The sequence below is a fragment of the Cupressus sempervirens genome, chromosome 2 (assembly GCF_028749045.1).
Source record: "Cupressus sempervirens isolate cs-2001-9-10 chromosome 2, ASM2874904v1, whole genome shotgun sequence".
NCBI classification, from domain to species: Eukaryota; Viridiplantae; Streptophyta; class Pinopsida; order Cupressales; family Cupressaceae; genus Cupressus; species Cupressus sempervirens.
This window is the reverse complement of record NC_143119.1, coordinates 182,222,291-182,247,829: the sequence shown is the minus strand read 5'-3', so window position 1 is coordinate 182,247,829 and position 25,539 is coordinate 182,222,291. Positions and strand designations below refer to the sequence as shown.

The following is a 25,539-nucleotide window of genomic DNA, read 5'->3' as shown; positions in this document are numbered from 1 at the left end:
GATTAAGTGTTGATTAGGATCACTATGGTGTTGTCAAATTTCGATTATGATGCTTCTATAGTTGTTTTCACAATCTAAATATGTTGAGCTTTGTTATTTTTGTTAGTGTTTTATGTTGGTCACCTCAATATCATAGCTCGTTGGAACTGTGAAAAGTTTTAAATCTTGGGCACAAGAAACAGTGACCTTGTGTGTCAAAATATTATGTTATGGTGGAAAAGGTCATTTTTGGGAGCCAAAATCAATTAATAAATTATATTATAATGGTGCTTTATTATATTTTAATGTTGTGGAGTTCATTTTAGAAACTTCTTCCATTTGGAGGATAATAAATATAAGCCCATTTGATGAGAAAACCATCTAATCATTTGATTATCTTATTTGTTTTGTTGTCGTTATGACGTTTTCTTCAAGTTCTGATTTTTTGTGCCCTTGCTGAGGTATAAGGGTTTGAGTTCTGGAAATTGTTTGAGATACTGGATTGCAAATTATTGCTGAGGTATAATAATTTGCATGTAGCTTCTCTATTGTGATAATTTGTAATTGAGAAGTGATAAATGGTGAGAAGTTTGACAAGAATTTGGAATATTTCTTTGCTGCAAGTTAATTACATCGCCTACAATTTGGTTTAAGAAGATTACTGTGCAAATTTGGCTATCATCAACCTTCCTATAGCAGCAATTGGACATCATTTGCAAGTGGAGGGCATCCTTTAAGGGCTGTGATTTGTGGTTAGGGTTGTGACTTCCTGTAGGGGCCCTATGTTTGCAAAAAGAACTTGCAAATATATTACTCCAGACCTCTGATTGATTAATAAGAGGCGTGGTTTAATCCGAAGGAGCTGCGAGCAGTTTGCTAGTCAAGGGAAAAATTGCATTTTGCAGAAACTCAGGTTCCTTATTAAATTCATGTAATTTCTAGTTTATACAATTGTCATCTACTAAGATAATAATCAAATGTGCACTAAACAAAGGTGGATGATAAGATTGATAATGACAGTTAATTTTCAGTATTGAAGTTCACCTCAATTTGTTGGATTACAACATACAATTTCAGTATTCAAACTATTTCAATTCCATATACATGTGTTTTGAGTGCACACTACAAAGTGATTTGTCATCGCAATGTTATTGAGCATTCTTGCCAAATGTTTGACGAAATGTCAAACTACTGAATAGTGAAGAAAGTTGATGTTATTAGAAGCTATAACCAGCCAAAGTTATTACAGTGGTATTAAAGCTAGGTTTCCTGCCATCCTGTGGGGTAGGAAAATATTTATTAATTTAGAATTGTTGTTGTATTCAAAGTGACCACTAGTCTTGCACTTACTAGGTATGGACTAATACAGGAGGTTTAGCAGTTTCAGGAGCCGACAGAGCAGTGTGGAAAATAGTGAGAAAATAAATGCCTTGAGGGAGAGTATAGAAAGACTTAGTCTTCATTAGTAGAAATTGGCATTGAGACTGTTAGATATAGAGACGGTCGACAGGGCAACGAGATATATGCTTTCTGCCTTTAAAAGGTCAGCATCGAGGTTGCAGGGAAGGAAGTTTGAGTTTTCCCTGACAGGTGTCCATGATGCAGATGTAGTTGTATTTAGTACTACACTCGCTAGTCCTATCTGCAGTGTTGATGATGGACTTTTTCACAAGGACATGGTGTTGTGTGAGTGGTAGCGGAGGATAGCGACACTAAGTTTTAGTAGGTTGAGGCTCTCAAAGTTATTGTTTCAGTTAGTGCAGAGATAGTTGATGCAGTTGTTACTACTGATACTTCAAGCTCTCTTGAAGAGGGGATTGTTATCAGAGATTTGTATGTGAGTTGCTGTAGTGTTGCTCCATTGTGGGAGGCAATTGCTCTCTTCGGTGAGGCTGATGCATACATGAAGTCACCCAATTATGTTGTTTGAGATTTGGGTGTTACAACGGAGTTAGTAGATGTGGGTTCGTGCTCTAGCGTTGTTGATTCATAGCATGACATAGAGACATGTGTGCAGAGTTAGGTGACAACAATTTAGGCTATCTTAAGGGATCTAGTCGCAGATAGTATTGACACATCTGATGATCCATTTGAGGATGCTATGAGTTGCACTGGGTATGATATCCCTTGCCAAACATTAGGTGATGACTCCGAGGAGGTTTTGGATGGGTCCCAAGAACGATGTTTACATGATCTTACTATTGAGGTGAATGCTAAGATATGCGAGGAGATTGATACTACGAGGGCTTCCATTTATCCAGATGAGGAGTTGATTGAGGTACTCGGTAGTTGTATCTTGAATGCAAAGGTGTGCGAGGATGATAACACACATGTGGTGAAAGATCTTTTGGTGAGCAATTTTGATTCAATTTCCTATCACAGTAAAGATAGTGAGGCAGTGAGCTTGCATAAGAGGTAGGGGTTATAGGCATCATGTGACTAGTCAGCTGAAGGTGAGTGATAGTGACATTGCTTCAGCTCTTGAGCATTGTGATGTCATTCATCAAATGTTGGTTGCATCTAGTTGGGGTGCTCCTATGTTAGATGAGCATAGTGATAGTAGTCTTTCCCTAGCAGAGATTCATGGGCTTCGAGAGGTTGTCAAGATCTTGAAGCATAATTATTCACAGTTAGTTGCTAACAAAGATTACTGTATAGAGTGGGATAGCACCTATTATGAGGCATTGTTAGGGAAAGAGGAGGAGGTGGATGAACTCATTCAGGAGCTTGAGGTGACAATGGATGAGATTACCGTGGAGTTGGAGCGGGTACAGTCGACACCAACCCCAAACCCTATAGATGAGATTATAGTGTAATTCCTATTGTACAACATTTTCAGAGGGATCCATTGTGGATTGCAGGGGAGCAGGTTGATGCTTCCACATATAATTTCTCCTATACTAAGTCATTCCTGGACTATTTCCTTGAGAGTTCAGATTTGTGGGAGGATTCATACAAAGTATCTGAACATACTCTCCTTTGGGGTTCTCATACTATATTGGTGGGGAAGATTATAGAGACCTTGGCTACAATGCTTCCCAATAGCGATTTTGTGGTTGGGTTTGTTGAGAGGGTTACCAGGGATCCTACCCATCCAATAGTTGTGTGGAGTCAGATATTGGGGTCATCTCTTGATTCCCAAAATGGAACTAATGAGCCATTGACACATATTGGCGCTTTCTACTGGCATTACACAATGGGGTGTGCTCATCATTTTGCTTTTGACCCACAAGTAGAGGATTTGGTTTCACATCAGTATAGGTTGGCTCAAATTTCATACCATCCATTATGGGATGGGTTAGCGCCATCTTTTGTAGATAGGATCAACAACTGCAAGTTAGACTATTTGCAGCATCTACACACCCAAAACAGTTTCTCAAATGTCGGAGTTATTGATAGTAATTCAGGTACCTATGGTCATTATCATCTCCATAGCGCAATTGGGTGTAAGTGTCAGTTTGATAGGGACTCAAATGTTGACAGAGTTGGTGTTTCAGTTGGATTGAGTTTCGATGATTTGTCACTGCCATCAGTGCCTATAGTCAGTTTCCAAATGATTCTATCATTGACATCAGTTATTTGGGAGTTGATGCTATAGGAGTTGCTTGTATACAACAGGGATAGTACAAAGTTCTACCATTGGGATCTAGGTGGATTGTGATGTTCATTTCCCTCCAAGATTGCTTGGGGACAAGCAATCTTAGTGAGGGAGAACAATAATGTCCCCATTTCTAGCAGGTTCCTACAGTTGGCTTGGTCAGTTCACTACTGCAACCCTCGTGAGCTGACATTGGGATTTTAGGGTCTTAGTTGGGGGGTTATAAGCTTTTTAGTAGCCTATGGTGTGTTTTGGCTCTGTTTAAGGGACTTACTATTTATAGTAAATCAATTGTTGGTTTTGATGAGCTCAACTAAGTTAGAGTAGTTGAGTGATGCTCTTAGTTTTTATTTCTCGCTTCTAGTTTGGGCTCCAAGAATCTTGGATGGAGTGTCTATTTATAGTAAGTCACCCTGTTAAGTTCATTCATCATCTTTCGTCATCAGAATCACTCTAGTATCGTTAGATTTTGATTCTAATGCTTCTATAGTTGTTTTTGTAAGATAGGTGAATTATTATTATTCATCTAAATATGTTAAGGTTGCTATTTTTGTTGGTCACCTTAGTATCATAGCTTGTTGGAATTGGGTCAAAAAGATTTATATCGTGGGCACAAGAAACAATGACCTTGTGTGTTAAAATATTATGTTACGGTGGAAAAGGTCATTTTTAGGAGCCAAAAGCAATTAATAAATTATACTATAATGGCACTTTATTATATTTTAATGTTGAGTTTATTTTAGTAACTTGTGCCATTTGGAGATTATATATATGAGCCCATTTGATGAGAAAAGCATCTGATTTCCTGAAGTTCAGATTTTTTTGTGCCCTTGCTAAGATATAAGGGTTTAATTTGTGGAAATTGTCTGAAATATTGGATTGCAAATTATTGCTGAGGTATAATAATTTGCATGTAGCTTCTCTACTGTGGTAATCTGTAACATAGAAGTGATAAAGGCTGAGAAGTTTGACTACAATTTAGAAAAAAAAATTGTTGCAAGTTAATCACATTGCCTGCAATTTGGTTGAGGAACATTGTTGTGCAAATTTGGCTGTTGTCAACCTTCTTGTAGCAGCAATTGGAAATCATTTGCAAGTGGAGGGCATCCTTTAAGGGCTGCGATTTGTTGTTAGGGTTGTGACTACCTATAGAGGTCCTGCCTTTGCAAAAAGAACTTGCAAATATGTAATGTCCCATTTTTAGCATTCATAGCATGATGTTGTCGTTAGCCTATTTCCCCATGGTCCCGTAGGCTAACCAGGACATTAAAGGGGCTTAGAGGCCATTTGGCCTAAATAGTTTCAGTTGCAGGTCTTTTTGAGGGGTTTTGAGGCAACTTTGGGCATACTTACTATTTATAGTAAGTCATCTTGGATATGGTCGGACATCCAGTGGCAGCGGTATGTCGATGGTAATTGTTTAAAATCGGCAAGAAGACTTGTTTATCATTGATAAGATTTGTTATGCATTGATAAAGCTATTTTATAAAGTTAAATTTAAATATTTAACTTTATTAATGCATAGACTATAGTTTGTGGGAAATATTTAAATTAAAAGAGTCCCCTTTATTTTATAACACATTGGAGACATAAGTTACATAAAGGGAGTGATGTTTTATCCCACATTGAGAAAACGAAGGATTGAGCTCTTGTGAGAACACTATAAAAGAAAGGGAAGAGCTTCTTTTTAGTATGCTTGGAAATATCAAAGAAATTGGAAAATTTTCTGGAGATTATGTCTCAATAGTTTGAAGGGCGAAATCCCTTCAAGTTGGAAATCTTGACGCCATTGAAAGATATGGTCTTGAGATTTAACATGGTAGCAATCCGAAAAAGCAGACACGAAAAAGCAGTCCGAAAAAGCAGAACCGAAAAAGAAGGTTGAAAAAGCAGTCCGAAAAAGCAAAACTAAAAAAGCAGGCTGAAAAAGCAGTCCGTAAAAACAGTTCAAAAAGCAGATCCGAAAAAGCAGTTTGAAAAAGCAAATCAGAAAAGCAAAGTAGAAGGGGCAGCATTGAAGGAAATTATTACAGCCATCTACAACCAGTTTCCCTTGTTAGTATTGTTTTAGGGCATTATAAGTTTCAACTGTAAGTGTGCATTATACCAGCATTATCATTTTGTAATCCATGTAAATGCCAAGACTTTTGGCCATATTTCATGAGCATTGTATTAGAAATTTCATTGCAATTAAAAAGATAATAGTTGCTGGTGTCATTTAAGCAATTCAATATCATTATTTATCAGCTAGTTAGTTTGCATATCAACTGTTTGTAAAAATGTCAGTTGGCTGTAGGCATTCATTTCTCATGCTTAGATCATATATATGCATTGAATATTGTCAAAATTAGTAGCACACTCATGTTAGGTCATTGTGTAGTCCATTTGGAGTCTTCTAGCACAAGATTCTCATTGATGCAAATTGAAGAAAGAGTCATTTAAAGCCAGCTAAAATACTATATCAGTCATACGTCCCTTGCATGTGAATTATTTGATGAAATTCCTTGAGCTTTCATCAGCATTTTTGAGAGCAGATTTGAGGAGGGTCATTACAAAATATATTACTTCGGACCTATATTTGGATGATTAGAGGCCTAGTTTAATTCCATATTCTAAATCCTTCTGAAAAGTCACAAGCCTTGATAATCATAATCTTTTTGAAAAGTCACAACACGCCATAATTATAACCCTTTCGAAGAGTCACAACACTTGATAATTACAACCTTTTCAAAGAGTCACAACCATTCATAATTACAACCCTTTCGAAGAGTCACATCCTTTCATCATTTCAACCTTTTGAAAAAGTCTTTTCCTTATTTTCTTCTCATTCCTTTCCTCTTCCATGAATCCTTTAACTTCTCTCTTCTCCTCTTCTTCCTTCCTCTTTAAAATGAACTCTCCTCCCTTTTATAACTTAATTTGAAGAGTCACATCTCTTTATTACATGTCTCAACTTTTCATTAAATCCTATTTAGAAAGGTAACATACTTTCTATAATATTCTCTTACATTTAATTTTATTTATTTATTCATTAATTATAGATTTTTTATTATTTAATTATTTAAAATCATATAAATAAATAGTATTTTATTAATAATATATTATATATTTAATTATTATTTCTTTTTAAAAATATTTTAATATATGATTTTACTATCATAATTAATCAGATAATATTGTATTATCTAATTATTATTGAAGTTCAATCTTAAAATCGGGACCTAACACATGTTTCAGTCCCCCCTCATAGTACACTACTTCAAGAACATTGCACCTTTAGAGGGCATTGCTATAACATTGATCAATATCCCATTTTTACAATCTTTCCATCCATAAAAAATGGACACACTTGTTTCAATGTGTGTACCATTTTTAGGCTGTCTTGTTGTAGAAGAAAATATTCCTCAATCAGAAAATTAAAACTTCAGATCAGGTTGGGATATAACATTTCATCCATGTACTTAGCTATATATGATATGTGTGTTTGTCATCATCATTCATCATCGTTCAGCTTCACTTATGTTTTTTCATTGTTGAATTCCTTGTTCTGAAGGCTTGGTAGGTTTGGTAAGGTGATGGATATAATTTCAATATCTAAACTAAATTTATGAAGTGACTTCAAATTATTTGCTTCAGAGTTCAATGAAATGAGAAGTATTGATTCCAAAGTTGGATGGCTAGGAAACTATAACTTTAGGTTGTTTAGAAGCTTACAAAGAGATTATTTTAGGGAAATAAAATATTTGAATGTTTAAAAGTACACTAATTCCCTCCAAACTTTATAAATTGGAGTTTAGGCTCTCATTTCCTCATATAGAGTTTGCACACATACCAGAATGTTGTTGGACTGAATATAGGAATTTTTCAAGGCATTCTTCAAAATGCAAACCCTCTTCTATTTGCTGGTTTTGTTGGTAAGAACATTTGGTATTTTCACTCAAGAAATACATTGAGTATCACATAGTTTGGTAATTTGGGTCTTCTGAAAGATGAAATCTTCATGATTTATTTATGGCTGTTTGGACCCATATTTATGATGAACTTTCTGCTGTGTTTATGGCATCATTTTTCTGTTTGTTTTAGATTTAAGTTAGCAGGGTCGTGTTCCTGGCCACACCTTATATTCAAGTTGTTCTATACACCTACAATCTGGATGCCCTATTTGGTAAGTTGATCCCATGTTTGTGTGTATCACTTCAAATGATTCTGCTAAGTTAGGTGACCACTTCCCATAAGAATATGTGAGGATTTCAGTTAAGTCTGGATTCATTTTCCATTGTGAATACTTTGGCCTGCATTGGTGAGGTTTCATGCATAGTCATCTCGTTAGGGTGCTAAATTCAGAATTGGTGATGCTGCTGTGGCAATTTCATACATCCACAAGCTTATTTCAGACATTTAGGGGTGACAAATCAATTTGAGACTTAATTTCTATGTTGCTGACTACATGGTAATTGCATTGTTGTGTTTGGGAGTTTATTGCTGGAAAAACTGTAGCTGAAAGTATTCATGAGCGTTTCAGACCTATTTCTGCTACTCGGTGTTTCAGACCTTAACAAAATTTCCATGATGTTTATATGAGGTCTTTCATCTATTTGTTTATGTCCATTTCAAATATTAAATGGCTATCTGCCTACAAACGGCATTCCAATTTCAAAGTTGATGCAATCAGAACTTGCAGGATTCAAATGACATAATATTTATTATAGCAGCAATTTATTACAAAGATGAAGTTTATTCTTAAGTCGTTTGGCAAACTTTCAAAAAGAAAATTAGGTGAACACTATAAACAATGTGAGCCAGAAAATGTGGATCAATAATCAATACTTTCCTTGAAGTGCACAAAGATGTCCAAAAACCAACATAAAATATCTAAAAGTACATATTTTAAAAAGCATAACCTTCTTTTAATATCTGAAAATGAAACTGCTACTACCAATTAAGAAAAATACCTTGAATTGATTGAAATAATTAGTGAATCATCAGGTCTCCACACCTGCAAAAAGAAATGTTAGGTGTTTTCAAACTTATAATTTTATGTTTAAAAATTAAAAATACAAGCATAATTGAATGTAATTCAGGGAATCTCCAAGGTATGGGTGTTGAAGAAATAAAATAGGAAAGAAAGGATTTTCTTAAATAATATTTAGGATAGAAAAAAAAAAGCCAATTAATTGGAAAAAATTTAATACAAGGGTTGGGCTGAATAGGAAGGAAAGGATTTTATTTAGAATTATTTTGGATTTTAAAAAAAAGTCAACAAACATACTAGTGATAGAATTAATTATATAAGGGGCTGGGCTTGGTGGACATGATAACAGTTGGTAATTATAAAACTTTATTGTATTAATATATATCATCAAATTAAAAATACAAGCATAAATGTTTGTTCAATTTTTTCCTCGAGATAACCACTTCTATGTTTAAAGAAAGAAATGCACTAAGAAATTTTAGGCCTCCACATAACACACAACTAACAGTTCATTACAAATATTCAAAATTAAACTATCCAGTCAAGTGATTACTAACTGATATAGAAAAAAATCTGCATGCAAAATATTCAAATCGAGAAGCAATTATAAAGTTAATATTGTGAAGAGACAGCACAAAGGAAACCAACCAACTAAAAATCTTGCCACCTTATGCTAATAATCATGTGAGATATTATTATTACTAATAACAAAATGATGCAATGATTCAACATTACACTGCTTCAGAATTAAAGGTTGAAGCAAGCAGGAAGATTTGTCTAGAAATATGTAGAGGACTTCTATAGAGTCCTTATCAAAAGTAGACATTCTAAAGTCAACAAGGAAAAGGTTGCCTGCTACATAAATGGGTCGAGGCCAAGTATTCAAGAAGAAATGATAATGGTAAGAATGTCTACCATTGAAGATGCATATCAATTTGTTTTGAAGGTAAAGGAAAAATTGAACAAGAAATTTGAGGGCAAGCAAAACGGAAGAGGTCACGGTGGAAAGCCTAGTGAACGGTCTAATGGAGGCCAAAATAAATATTGCAAGAAGAATGGTGACTCTAGTAGTTGTCATATTACAGAGGAAATAATTCCTATCATCTTGCTGATCAAAATAGCAAAGATTAAAGATGAAGAGGTAGAGTCCAAGGATCAGGAAGAGGAGGTTTATTGGAACGTGTTTTTGATGTGGAGGTCATAGAGCTTATGAATGTCCCCAACAACAAAGGAGGACAAGAGAAGTCCAAACAACAATATGCAGGTTGAACATGTAAATGGAGATGTTGAGTCATCACATTTTGAAGATGCTAAAAGAGGAGAGTATCTTGTAACCAGAAGAGCCTTGCTAAATGATGAGAAGGAACCTAGGCAAAAGAAGAATTTGTTTTGCCCAAGATGTAAGGTTAATGATAAAATATGCAATGTATTCATTAATGGTGATAGTACCGATAACCATGTTTCAGAGGAAATGGTTAATAAATTGAAGTTAAATTGAAGGAAGAACTAAAAAATGGTCACCTTGACTATGTGCCCCGGTTTCATAATTTATCTCAAGCTTGAATCAATATTTGCATCATCATTTCCTTTGATCAAATAAAATTATTTGAATTATTTAATTAATCATTATTATTTTACATAAATTTCCTTGGTTATATAGGAATTAATTAATTAAATTAATTTTAAATAAAGGGTTGATCGCTTTGATTGGCATTATTTAATTAAAGGAATTTGCTCCATTTATTAAATAAAACCCCTCTCCACATTATTTTATGTGCAACATTTATTATTTTAACATAAATAAATAAAATAAATGTCACACACTTTATAAGAAAAGGGATTATTTTATTTTTTAAATACCTCTCATCTTATAATTTTTGTGGAATTTTACACTCCACATCACCAATTAAATGCTAATTGCACATTCCTTTATGTAGGTCACACCCTTTCATTTAATTTACAATTTCGTCATGCCTTTCGGCTTTTGGTATATAAGGAGACCTCCTTCCTTCATTTTTCAGGAAGCAATTTTAATATCACCATTATGCCACAAGTTTTTGGAGCTTTCATGTGATTTCCTTGAGGACTTGAAGCATTCTTGTGATTGATCATACTTTCATACACACTTGATGCTACTACTATACTTGCAAATTTGAAGCTTTCTTGAAGACTTGGAGATATCTTGCATGTTCATCTCCATTTGAATCTTCTGTTCATTTGATGTACTTGCGAAGACCAAGACCTATGTTCCTCTGAGAGCCACGTCTCTACAAACCTTTGCACATTGATGATAGGAAGCTATGAGTCGATTCTTGAGATCTTGCATTTTCATGTTGTTTTATTGATTGATCTTGAGGATTCATAAGTGTGTTTTCTATTTGTCCACATTTTCACACATTTTTTGGAGCACCGGCCGTGGGGCAATCCACCTTTACATGCTGGTTTTGGTTATTTTTGGAGCTAACCCCCTTGTGCAAATTTGCTTGGAGATGAAAACCCTAGATTTTCAAAAATTTGATCATATCTCCTAAACAGCTTGGACTTTCGGTCTGAACTTTTGTTTGTAGGTTGGCAACATATCAGAGAACTTAAATTCTACAGGGGGTCAATTAATTGTGTTTTAAATTTGGATGCAATATCATAGCTCATTTGGTTGATTTATGAAAACTAGTCTATTTTGGGAAAACGGATCCCTAGGGCAAATAATGAAAAGATCTTTTTAAAATTCTGACATTTTTGAAAAGCTCTTTGTTTATTAACAGGGGTCTCTTTTCTACATTTAAGGTTTGGAATCCGAATTTATGTCATATAGGTTAAATCTTGTTGACTAGGTCTAAAATCAAAATTAAAAAAAAGAGCATTTAATGATTAGCTTGCACTTATTTTTCACGTGGTTCAATGCATGATATGAGTTGTAATTAATGATATGCATTATTTACTGGTTATTATTGATCCTAACAATTGATTTTCAGATCTAACCCTAGGGTTTGTATAAGTTGAATATACATTGCATATCTTGTTTGCTTGTTTGTTTGTCTTGCTTGTGCGGAAAAGCTCAACAAAAACAAAAATAAGGTAAAATTTACTAAGCATGTTGTGTGGATTACTAGGTATTTTGTTTAAAGCTCTATAACATTTGGTTTCCTTTCATTAAAATGAACCTCTCACATGTCTTACTTGAGTGATTTCCTGCTTTTATAGATCACATTTCAATTTCAGTTCTAAAGGAGAAGAACGAACATAGATTTATTTTCTTGCATATTTGTTACCATAGTTGGAAAACTCAACAAAGGCAAAAACTCGCCATGCCCCCCAAAAGTTTAATCGGGAAAAACCCGGAGATTTAAAAAAAAAACTCGGGAACATAAAAAAACTACTAAAATTTAATTAAAAATAGAGTTTTTTTGCAAAATTTAATGAGAAGATGCATCTAATAAGTTAATTAAAGAGAACACAAAAGAAACAAGCAAAGTTTAGATATATATATATATATATATAAATGCATAGTCAATACAAAATTGCACTCTCATGTAGAATGCTCATGGCGGGAAGCAAAATAGTAAATAGTTTCAATCTGTCAAACTAGAAGTAAATACTAAAAGTAAATATATCAAGATTCAATACAATCACATCTTCCTCTTTCCAGTTGCACTACTACTAGTAGGAAATGAGGGGATCTAGGCCTCGAAGAAGTGCCCCGCACTCGGGTAGGGCATGCGCTACGTGACTGTGAAGTCTGTGGTTGTACCTCCTCGCTCGACATCCCTATTGACTGGCTTGGTGTCTTGGAAGAGGATGTATCTCCTATATGTGGCATTGGTAATGCCTCGTCCTCTGAGCTTAAATCATCATCGTCCTCGTCTTCAATGTCATCCATTGTGAAATGAAAATTTGTTCTAGCATCCCCCTCCATGGCCTGCCCCTCCAAATCAGCGATCTCATCCGATGAAAACAATGTTACTAGCTCCTCTGCTGTCCTATTAGAATAAGGATCTATCTCTTCCAGATCAAGTGGACCAGGTAGTGCTAAACTCTGTGCCCTTTTTATGCGCAACTTAAGATTATAGTGCAGATAAACAAGGTCATTAAGTTGTTTTTGAGTCATTATGTTTCTTTTCTTTGTGTGGATGGACTCAAATAAGCTCCAATTGCGCTCACAATGGGATGCGCTACAAGGTTGGCATAGGACTTGAGAGCAAAATTCTTTAAATTGGGGGTATTGCCACCCAAACTTGCCCACCAAGCATCTGCAAAACAAAATATAAAAAGTTATAAAGCAATGAAAAAAGATAATCAAAAAACACAACTTATCAATTTGCAAAAGTTTTAAAGTTTGACACTTTACCTGGTGCTTGAGTAGATCTTGCTCTCTTTGCTAGCATAGAAGAGAACAAATTACCCCCCGATTCCACATAGACTTGTTGTTCGGTCACAACAAGGTCTCTCTCTGCTTCATTGGATATCATTCTCTCAATAGATTTAGAGAGACATTCCATGACCTCTCCATTAAGATCTGAGTAGAAATCATCAGCCCTAAAACAAATAGAAAATGATATCGAGTTTTACTACACAGACTTAAAAAGTAAAGTAAAATAAAGTCTTAGTAAAATCTCAACTTCAAGGAAAATCATAGTACCTAAATGTAACAACCAATTTTTTCGGGTCTAATTTAACATCTAACATAAGCATAGAATACAGTTTTAACTTCGATTTCATAAGAAGACAGTTACATCATTCATGTTCATGTGAAGAAGATTACCGTTAAAGTCAATTAAACAAAATTTCTTAACTAAATACTTGAAATACCTTTTAATGAAATTACTTCAGAAATTGAAATCACATACCTCGAAAAACTGAGACTGAAAAATAATCTAAGTATGCTTCTGGAACCACTCGGGTTAGTCCACAAATACACTATAACAATTTCTCAAATCGATTGCTATCTCAAAAATCATTTGATGATTACAACTATAATTTAAATTAAGGCATCACATATCATCTTACCAATTAGGGTATCAATTACCATCAGTTTATTTAGGGTTTTTGATACCGCTTTACCACTTAGGGCTTCTGCGACCATGGAATTCAATTAGGGCATCCGCAACGACGGATTCTATCTAGGGTTTTCACGATGACAGACTCAATTCAGGGCTTCTATGACCACGGATTCAACTAGGGCTTTTGATACCACGGATTTAGTTAGGGCTTCCAATACCACTGTATCAAGGTTCTAGCTGTCACACAATCTATTAGGGCTTCGAATTTATTTTCCTTCGATTGCTTATTAGTGACAGTTTCTCAAGATTAGATAAATACTTATATTCAATATTCATTTATATGAAAGTAAAATAATGATAACAATGAAATACTTCAATTAAATCTTACCTTCTCATAAACAAAAATGATAATACTTGTTTTTGATAAACAATTGAATGCATGGCTTATCTCTCTTTGACACATATCCGACATCTTGAGAGAGGTGAAACATTGTCAGGGGCTTAACCACCCAACCTCGGACCACAATATATCCCCACACGACCTCTAATGAGAAAGGCCCTCCCTACCCGGAATTTACAGGGAACATCATCTTACCATCCACTGGGCATCATGATATATAACATGCCATACGACTTGGCACCAGGAGATCACCATGACAGGAATATGCATGAGCTATTAATTAATTCATATTAAATGAGAAATATTGAAATGTCTTAACTGTTTGTAATGTCCTATTTCAGGACATTAGCTAATTTCCTCTTATCTATATAAAATTTGATAATATTTCGTATATCTGTTCTCAAAAGTTGATATTTGATATATATAGATGGTATTTCGTAGAGACATGCCCTTTCAATAATGTTAATTAGATTATATTACTAATAATTATATAATTATATTAATAATATATATATATATATATATATATAAATTATATATTTATATATTAATAAGCTTTAATTATATTAATAATTATATCATATATTATTTTAATAATATATCAACTATATATATTATATTATATTATAATACTTTATTAATATAGTATTGCTATATTAAAATATATCTCTATTATTTATTATTTCATTCGTATTTTTATATTATTATTATAATACAACATAATATGATTATTATATAATATTACTTGTAAAATAATAATATTATTTTGATATTACTTATTAATATTACTTTATATAAAATATTTATTTATTATTTAGATTAATTGTCAAAATGGCGATATTGCAGTCCTCCCCTCTCAAATTTGCTTGCCCTCAAGCAAAACCTTTCATACACAAGCTTTTCCACATACTTGCATTCAAAAGACCAAAAGATTTATGAAATATACATTGAATGAAAACACGATGCATACACGATGTAGACAGATCATGAAAACACGAAGTAGACACAATGCAGACAGATGAAGACACGGAGCAAACACGTTGCAAACACATAAGACACACATTATGCATTTCCTTAATTGTGACCCTGCAACCAAAAAAAAATCATTAGTACACATTATATATAAATCAATCTCCTGACAAGGTGTTTATAGTCTCAATCTATTTATTAAGTCATCATTTTCTAAATATGGGAGGAGAAACTGCCCTGTTACCCAACCAGTGGGCCTCACCGTTCGCCCATTATCATTAACTCTCTCCAATCATTATTTCCAAGAAGGTGCCCTTGTATGATGTACCCTGGGATATCCCGTCACCGTAGGCCTTACCTGGTACCCGTAGGCTTTATCTGGTACCCTGAGTGATGTCACCCAACCCATTCCATTGCAGGCCTTATCTCAACTTGGAGAATCATGATCTTGAGGTGATTCTATCAACTATTTTCCAATAAGAAGTCTTTTAAAGCATAATCTTTGAAATATCAGATAGTTAATCTTATCATTCAATTATAGGAGGAGAAACCATAATGGGGTGCCCTGTTACCCAATCAGTGGGCTTCACCATTCGCCCTCATTATCGTCACCTCTCTCCAACCATCATCTCCACGATATAGTGCCTTTGTATGATGTACCCTAGGGTATTCACTCCACCGTAGGCTTTACCTGGTACCCGTAGGCTTTATCCAGTACCTGAGTGGTGTCACCCAGCCCATTCCACCGCACGCCTTATCTCATCTTTGGAAGATAATGACCTTAAATAATTTAATCAATTTAACAAAATTATTTGTGATAATGACTGAGAACTAATCTCATTTAAAATTCAATATTAGAATTTTGAAAACTTAAGAATATCTTATTCCCTAATTGTTTGATTATGACCCATTAACTTGGTCAATTAATCTCACTTCAATTATAAGAATGAATAATAGATATTTGAATGTTCAATATTCATCAAAAATACTAATAATAATATTTCATGAAAATATACGAAGAAAATAAGTTACCTCATTACCCATGTGTTGAGGTGGTAATTTAGGAGTATGAAGTAGTCTTCATGTCCTCTTTTCACATTAAAGTGCCATATCCTTTGCTGACCCGACATCATCACATGGAGTGGATTGGATGTTGAAATGCATTGGACATATTCCAGTAATATCTTTCCTTAATATGTTTTCTCATTGCTTTACTCATCCATTGATTTATCTCGTTTTTCTTAAATGAGTTTTTGACCTACATCAAAAACTGTTTAATTCATTATGCCTTATTTGAATACGGAGATTAATATGAAGAACTATGTGATATATTCTTCAAATATGAAGAAAATAAGTTACCTCATTACCCATATGTGTTGAGGTGGTAATTTAGGAGTATGAAGTAGTCTTCATGTCCTCTTTTCACATTAAAGTGCCATATCCTTTGCTGACCCGACATCATCACATGGAGTGCATTGGATGTTGAAATGCATTGGACATATTCCGCTAATATCTTTCCTTAATATGTTTTCTCATTGCTTTACTCATCCATTGATTTATCTCATTTTTCTTAAATGAGTTTTTGACCTACATCAAAAACTGTTTAATTCATTATGCCTTATTTGAATACAGAGATTAATATGAAGAACTATGTGATATATTCTTCAACTTCTAGGAGGAATCCGTGTTGAATTTACAAATCAAGCGAAGTGCAATGTTCCTGAATGCCCTAATGGCTGCTTGTAGGCCTAAACCTCCACAATTTCACACGCCCTGAAAGTTGATGGCTCCTCTCTAAGTGCCATCAATTTTGAATACCTAAGTTGTATTTTACATCGCATCTCCTTATTTTCAGATACCCAAGTAGTTCTTATTGGCCTTAATCATAATTTGTTTTTTTTTTTGACACCCGTGTAGCGTTTTTGCCCTAAATATTTTGTTTTGATACTCAAGTAATCTTTGCGGTTTGGGTTATATTTAACATTTAAAATTCCAATTATTTGGGATACAAGTGCCCATGATTTTGAGTATCAAACTAGTTATTTGGGTTCGCGATGGAGTTTAATAGCGAAGAGGTTATCTCAGAGAAGACTGAAGATGTGGAGGAAATTGCTAGGGGCAAATGCAAGGTTGTGGTTACCAGGGAGCCGAATAAAGTCCTAGAATTGAAGGCAGTTGATCTTCCACATCATCTGTGGGAAAATATCTTGGCCCGCCTACCCATTTCAAGCCTTTTAAGAATGCTGAGCATTTGCAGATGTTGGAATTCGATGGTGCACTCGGACTCTTTTATCTCGGTCTACAAAAAGGTGCCTCCTCAAGATGTTTATTTTGTTCTTTTTGCTGATTGTGTTCATAGAAATGTTGTTGCTGTATATGACCCACTCGATAATAAGTGGGTTGTGCTAACCCTGTCCAGCATTTCATCTTCATCCTGTCGTTGCTCCGAGGCTTGTTGTAGATTTCGTAGTGGTATAGCATCTGGTGGGGGTCTTGTGGTAGCTGAGAATAGAAAAGGCTCTTATGTCGTGTGCAATTTGTTCACTAAAACACACAAGATTCCTCCACCCATGCTACCCGTGAATGGTAATTCTTCCTATATTGTTGCAATTGTGGTATTAAGCAAAGAGTATAATATATTGGCTTGATGGTTTTTTTTTGTTCTATTTGAGCCATCCTGATAACTTGTTGGCATTTGATTTGGATGTTGGAACCTGGCATTTAGTCGAGGTCACCATGCCTCCTCTTGTGTGTACCCATATAATGGAGCACGATAGCTCCTTGATTCTTGTTGGGGGGATTGAGGAGCATAGGGTTTTGAAGATCGATATTTGGGAGCTGGACGAGTCTGTCAAGCAGTGGCACATTGGCAAAAAGAATTAATGCATAATTTGTCTTTGGCGTGGTTTTTGGTTGTGGTTATGCAGGTAAGGAATTTCATAGACAGTCTCTTCCTCTCTCCTTCCATGCTCCGTGATGACAATCTATAGTTAGACATATACCTTCTAGTGTCTTTGAATTAAATTTTTTCCACAGGCTGGGAGGAAAGAGGCTCTGATACCACTTGTAATGTCCCATTTCAGGACATTAGCTAATTTCCTCTTATCTGTATAAAATTTGATAATATTTTGTATATCTGTTCTCAAAAGTTGATATTTGATATATATAGATGGTATTTCGTAGAGACATGCCCTTTCAATAATGTTAATTAGATTATATTAATAATAATTATATAATTATATTAATAATATATATATATATATATATTTATATATTAATAAGCTTTAATTATATTAATAATTATATTAATTATTATATCATATATTATTTTAATAATATATCAACTGTATATATTATATTATATTATAATACTTTATTAATATAGTATTGCTATATTAAAATATATCTCTATTATTTATTATTTCATTCGTATTTTTATATTATTATTATAATACAACATTATATGATTATTATATAATATTACTTGAAAAATAATAATATTATTTTGATATTACTTATTAATATTACTTTATATAAAATATTTATTTATTCTTTAGATTAATTGCCAAAATGGGGATATCACATTGTTATTGGTTCGTATGATTGACAATCACCCATCTTTTCGACTACATAGCCGGGTGAGTCCCAGTTATCCGGAATTCTCAGAGTGAACAGTTTAAACAATTATTCAAGAAGATTCCATGCATCCATCATTTCACATTCTATGATTATGTTCTTAAAAGATCACAAAATGTCAACATTCTTGACAACATTCTTCATGCTTGAGCTAATGCATTATTTAATTGTCTTGTTATTATAACGTTCTTGTTTATTGTAAATTCTCTGCACCTCTTCACCTATATGAAGTTGTCAAGCCGGTGATTCCCTGATGGTAACAAATTATATTCATTGTGATATTTCACACCTCTTCACCATACTTTGGCAATTCGCCTGGTGAATTCCTTGGTGTTCTCTTATTGAGATATTTATATATGTCAATCAATCTATAAAGGTTTAATACTGGATTGTTGCTCATTTGTCTTGAATCTTTGAAGGAAATCAAAGATATTTAACTTTTTTCCATATAAAGAAAACTGCGGCAATCTTAAATCAGATTATGGGAAGCAATTTAATATGATGGACAGGATCTGTGGTTTCCGGATTCTAATACAGTTTTACATCCTCTGGGTAACAAAGACATTCTCATGACTATTGGTAATATACAACTAATACGATAACGAATTCTTGTAAGCTATGGCTAAGGATCTATGTCTTATTAGATTTCGTCCAGAATTCTAATTCCATGACAGCATTAACTCTATTGTGGATAAATGAAATAAATAAATAAAAAAACAGAGCTCAGACCTAGTTTGACCTTCAGTATAAAAGACCAAAACAACAAGTAATAGAAGGCATTTAATCAAGGTAAAAAGAGAGAGTTCCTATTCATATTTGAACAACAGAAAAAAATAAGTATAAACTGATGAAACCCAATCCAAACATCATGAGACCAATTTGACAATGGTAAAGCCTCATTCCAAGCACTGTAAGATTTATGACTTTATTCAATCAAAGGAAACTCAAATAATGTCACAAACCACAGAGCATTTTGATCCATTGCTAACTTAGTCTTAAACATTAATTCAATTTGTATATAAAATTTGATCATGAAAGAGAAAAGCCATCCCAAGACGAATTATTGCATATTCTGAAATATATGTAATGATACAGACTCATATTCAAATTCAATAAGGCAGACATATTGATCTTGCATGATTTAAATGTACTATGGCAAACGGCTTCCTTTATTACTTTCCTATAATATACAAGTCAGATGGAATACGGAATTTCATATGCCTAGTTCTATTATGGAATCCATATGCACAATTCGGGTTCTCATTACTAGGAATAAATTACATATGTATTTGTTTGATTCAGCTCCTACGCAAACGTAGCATTCTTATTGGAAGAAAATAACATAATCAATCCTTACGTGACTCCTTGGGCAATGCACTCTGGAAAGCCGACACCTGAGAAAATTCGCCTACCTTGCTCTAAGTCTTCTTGCTTGAGATCTTTAATGTGTAGTTTTGGTTTTGGATTGTTCAGAGAGGAACTAATTTCTATCTTAAAAGGCTTCAGAATTCTGGAATAAGAAACCTGGCCTGAGATGTAAGGAGGTAGCCAAAGGCAGAGATGTTAAGAAAAGCCGTAGGAGAAAGAAAGGTTGCTGACAGCCAAATAAGGAAGCTATTAAATAAAATAAGCCTGCCTCTACATCACCCTACAATTACGAGATTCATTTTGAATTCCCCAAAACTCTAAATGAATTCAAAAACATAAATATTATTAAACATGCCAACAATAATCAATTGGAAGCAAGAATAAAAAAGAAGAAAATAGAATTAGAAAATTAAAATTCGAAGATTATAATAATATAATTATTATAATCCAAACATTATTATAAAATACAGCTTTTAAATTATTAAATGATAATGCTGCCAAATTATGGTTATATTTAAATGATCATTAAACAATTATTAGAAATACTACGACAAAAGATAATTTTAAAATTCTTTAAGATACGTTTTATAAATAATAAATAATTAAATTATTTATTAAATAACGCTAATTATAATTAAATTATTTCTTAAAATAACTCATGCGATTCCACAGATGTATTCTGTTCCAAGTCTGCCTGCCCAGTGATGGTGATGCCCTACCTAATTCTCTTCTGACAATGCTTCACCCCTTCGGCATGCTCCCTACAAGAAATTTCTCTGTAATTAAATTAGAAATTATATAATCATAAATAATCATAACAGTTAGCCTTTCATCCTAATTCCATGAATTCACGATTAACGATCAACTAACATGTCATCTGCAATTGAAATCATAACGACCAACTTACCATTTCGCTAGATTATATCAAATTAAATTGCCAACTGACTTCATGTGAACTTAAACGTCTATATTTCAAGCTAGATCAAAAATTGGGATGTAACACTGAATTTGGGGTTGAGGAAGTAGCCTGTTGCATGAATGGGCTGGTGGAGCATATCGTTCCACCTCCTATCAATTATTTTCCAAATGGGGTCAAATCTGAGTCTGTCCGCATGATAGTAATTTCTATTAGCCTCTTTGGCCTTATCCATGGCCTCATAAAGACCTCCCGTTGAGGATTGTTGCCCATCACATATGCGCAAGACTCTAACTAGGGGCATAGACATCTACCTTTGAAATTGGAAAAATAAAAATTAGTCAATAACATAGTAAGTTATGAATTAATAATGAAACTTGAATCAACTAAAAATATAATGTTTTGATTCTTGAACTCCTCCACAATCTCCTTAGCCTTTGCAAAAAAACTATCATCAAAAACTATCCGTGCCATAGCCCCTCCTTCGGGCTTCTTTGAGTAAGATGAAGCAACCCAATCAGCACACACAAACATTTTTTTTAAGGCCAATATGTGGTCGACAATACTTTGCAATGTCAAGAACACCATTGCAAACCTTGTCACAGCAGGTCTCACCAAATCTTTGCCTTTAGTGGTCTTTCTCATCAAACTGAGAATCCATGGGTGGTTATAGATATATTTGGTGACTCGCCTAGCATCTTCCACAACTGGACTCACCCAATCAAGTTTTCCTATGTCCTCCAAAAGAAGGTCAAGGACATGTGTTGCACAAAGTGACCAAAAAAGTGTGGGATGCCTCTCTGCTTCTCTTGGATGATTCTACCTAAAAGATTAGTAAAAAAATCAATAATTAGTAAAAAATCTAAATTGAATAATACCATAGCATTACATTCATGATTCATATTGAACATAAAAAATTAAATTTACTTGTTTCCACATATGTTGTTGCATTCTCTGTGATGATTTGCACCACATTCTCTACTCCCACCTCCATGACAACATTCTCCAACATTAAAGCCAATGTTTGTGCATTTTTCACTTTGTTGGAGGTGTCAACGGATTTCCAAAACACCACATCATCTTTGCAAGCCACTAAGAAATTAATAATGGTTCTACTTCTTCCATCTATCCACCCATCAAATAAAATGGTGCAACCATATTTCTTCCACTCTTTCTTTTGGTCTTCTATTAATACTCTTGCCCTACCAACCGCATGGTCAAATAACCTACAAAATTTAGGTGTAATAAAGTCTTAGTAAAAAATAAGAAATAACAATTAAGATTTAAAATATAACAATGAACTGAAGTGAATCACAATTGTTTACAATTACTAAATAGTAAAATACTAACCTTCAGCTCAAATCCTTGTGAGTAGGCGGCTTGTACCCTTTGCCCGATATTGAAATTACATTCACCAAATTCAGCCAATAGGGACTATCAGCCGCATGCATTGAGATATTGTTGAAAAACCAAAAATCAGCTACTACAATATTAGTTTGCTCCTGCACCTCCTTGAACCATCCAATGCCCTCTAATGATGGTTATGATCCAGCTGTGTTCCTAGGCACAAAATAACTCCCTATCCTTGATGCAGATGGTGATGAAGAACTAGAAAATGTCGAAGAAGTGGAACCGACAAAAGAGGCATTTTGTTTGTGGATCTGTGGGTCACTAAGAGATCCTGGTATGTTCTCAAGTGCTTCTTCTTCTTCTTGCATATCAAAAGGAGGTCCTTGAGATTCAGTGATGGCTGCCCTCGTAGCTAATTTTGCCCTCTCCCTATTCAATTTTTTCTCTTCAGTAGCTGCAAGTATGGCATTGATGAATCGTTTTTCTTCTTCAGTTGCCTTGAGACAAAGATTTGAATTGTGTTTCTTTATGCCTACAAGGTGGTATTTGAAGTGGTTTATGCCTCCAGAAATAAGTCTCTCACATGGAATGCATATAACCTTCCCAACATCATTTGGAGCTTCATAGGCATACCGTCATACCTTATCTCTTGCATTTTTGGGCCGAGTGCCTATATATCCAAATGGGCATGGTGTTTGTGGCCACTCTTCCTGCGGATGTGTCATTTTTTTTAATGCTTGATCATTGCCCTACATATAAATTTATAGAAAAATGAATAAACAAAGTTAGAACTGGGGTTTGTTTTTAGAAAATCTTACATATTCTTCAAAAAAAAATTGTGAAACATAGAGCTGAATGGCTTTCAAATGATTCAAACATAGAGTTCAAATACTTTTAAATGATTTGAATTCATTTACAAACAACAACATAAACAATAGAACATTTGTTAAAACTTAAAACTATAAAAAGTTTTCCAACTATGATAAAAAGAACATACCTAGAAAGAGATTTGTCTTCTAAAACCGGTCAGAATCATCTACAAATCCACTCAAATCTGCCTTGAATCACTTGTAATCAGCTAAGAATGCCTCCAAAGCTTCTTCTCTCCACACCTCAAGGCTCTAGAGTGCACAAATGCAACAGACATTGCAAAAAAATGAGTTTTTTGCCCTATTATGTCGTCACAACGCACGGGTTTCATGAACCACGAGTTTTAATGAAAAACTCGTTAATTTTTTGCATGTTTGGCAAGTTTTTTTCCTACGATTCAAACCAAGAAAAACTCGCTGAGCTTTAAAACTTGACGAGCGTTTGAAACTCATCGAGTGTTCCATCTATGTCTGTTACACAGTAATTAGGCCCTATGAACACTATTTGTGGATCTTGAGAGAGTGGGCTTCAAAGCTCTTCTTGACGACAAAATCACTTGTAGGTAGGGAAGGTGTTGATCAACTCTTGGTTCAAACATTGTCAAGTCTTCGGCAATTGACAGTATGCTCTCTTGGTCCCTTCTAGAGAGAAACAGAAATCGTTGTCGTCAGTAGACAGAATTTGTTGAGTTGGTATCAGCAAATTAGCAGGTCAATTAATCTATTTGTTGTGTTTTGGTGAGGTGAAGAGGCTAGAGCATTATGCTATGTTCCCTTTTAGGAGCATCCGAAACTTAGAACCCTTGAATCCGAACTAGTTCCCCATGTTCCATATTGTGAATCACCTTTAAGAGATGGTTAATCGTAGTAGACACTCCCTTTATTGGGTAAACCATGTTAATCGAAACTTCGTAGAAGTTATAGCCATATCCGAAAGTAACAACCGCTATATAAATGTCTAGTTGGAAGAAATCTCCACGAGTGCAAGTCATGTTATGTTATTGATATTCTCAGCTTCTCTAATTGATTAAATTCTCAGAATGTGTCAAAACCCCAGTGCGCCTACATTGAATGTCACATGCATGATCTTGTAAAATTTACTATTGACCGTTACTAGAAACCATTCTTAGAGGCCAATTTTCCTTTACTAGGTCTATGTGCGTGATTGGAAAAGATTTTCAGAACATACACAAGTAGTGGTTCTAGGGATTTGATTCATACTACGACACTATTCTTGTTCATGTGCAAGGTTGCTTTGTCCCTTGCTCATTGCTTGTAGACATTTTCTTGAAATCCCTAATTGCTTGAACGACAATTAGGAATTTCATGCAAACGTGTACACGCAATGAACAAGGGACAAAGCAACCTTGCACATAAACAAGAATAGTGTCGCTGAAAATGTTTTCCAATCATGCACATAGACCTACTAAAGAAAAATTGGCCTCTAAGAATGGTTTCTAGTAACGGTCAATAGTAACTTTTACAAGATCATGCATGTGACATCCAATGCAGGCACACCGGGGTTTTGACACATTCCGAGAATTTAATCAATTGGAGATGCTAAGGATATCAATAACATAACATGACTTGCACCCATGGAGATTTCTTCCAACCAGACATTTATATAGCGGTTGTTACTTCCGGATATGGCTATCATTGTTTCGAAGTTCCGATTAGCATGGTTTACCCAATAAAGGGAGCATCCGCTACGATTATCCCTCTCTTAAAGGTGACTCACAATATGAATCACATGGGGACTAGTTCGGATTAAAGGGTTCTGAGTTTCTGAAAGGGAACAAAGTATAATCCTCTAGCCTCTTCATCACCAAAACACAACAAACAGATTAATTGATCTGGTAAATCGTTGATACCAACTCAACAAAGTTGGTCTACTGATGACAACGATTTTTGTTTCTCTCTAGAAGGGACCAAGAGACAACATATTATAAATTGCCGAAGACTTGACAATGTTTGAACCAAGAGTTGATCAACACTTTCCCTACCTACAAGTGGCTTCATCATCAAGAAGAGCTTTGAAGCCCACTCTCCCAAGATCCACAAATAGCGTTCATAGGGCCTAATTACTATGTGTAACAAATATGTGAGAAAAAAAAATTATGTTCGTTCTTTTCCTTTAGAGCAAAAATTGAAATGTGATCTATAAAAGCAGGAAATCACTCAAGTAGGACACGCGAGAGGTTCGTTTTAATGAAAGGAAACCAAATGTTATAGAGCTTTAAATAGAATACCTGGTAATCCATGCATGCTATGCACTTACTAGATTTTACCTTATTAAGCCACGAACTCTCCAACAAGCAAGACAAGCAAACAAGATATGCAATGTATATTCAACTTATGCAAACCTTAGGGTTAGTCTAAAAATCAATTGTTAGGAGCATTAATAACCAAATCATATCATGCATTGAACCATGTGAAAAATAAGTGCAAGCTAATTCATTTAATGCCCCTTTTATTTTAATTTTGA

The 25,539-nt window shown here is 34.4% G+C and overlaps 2 protein-coding genes and 1 pseudogene across 6 annotated transcripts in view; 1 reads left to right on the top strand and 2 right to left on the bottom strand.

Annotated features, from left to right (window-relative positions):
• The window catches only part of LOC149571676 (uncharacterized), a 199,057-nt gene that overhangs the window by 29,381 nt on the left and 144,137 nt on the right, over positions 1-25,539 (bottom strand). For all 4 annotated transcript variants that reach the window (XM_089813102.1, XM_089813101.1, XM_089813104.1 and 1 more), the window contains exon 6: positions 8,530-8,573. In XM_089813102.1, coding sequence (XP_089669228.1) covers positions 8,530-8,573 — 44 coding nt within the window. The remainder of the gene's footprint in view (positions 1-8,529; positions 8,574-25,539) is intronic.
• LOC149571678 (uncharacterized) lies at positions 12,011-13,066 on the bottom strand. 2 transcript variants are annotated; one of them, XM_089809622.1, is made up of 2 exons: positions 12,895-13,066; positions 12,011-12,796 (listed from the first exon to the last, which is right to left on the bottom strand). In XM_089809622.1, the coding sequence occupies exons 1-2, from the start codon at positions 13,043-13,045 to the stop codon at positions 12,654-12,656; spliced, it is 294 nt and encodes a 97-aa protein (XP_089665748.1). In that variant the 5' UTR covers positions 13,046-13,066; the 3' UTR covers positions 12,011-12,653. The 2 variants fall into 2 exon arrangements, with proteins under 2 accessions (XP_089665748.1, XP_089665742.1); XM_089809616.1 differs by having other exon boundaries at positions 12,895-13,064.
• On the top strand, positions 16,970-17,798 carry LOC149571677 (F-box only protein 6-like; annotated as a pseudogene).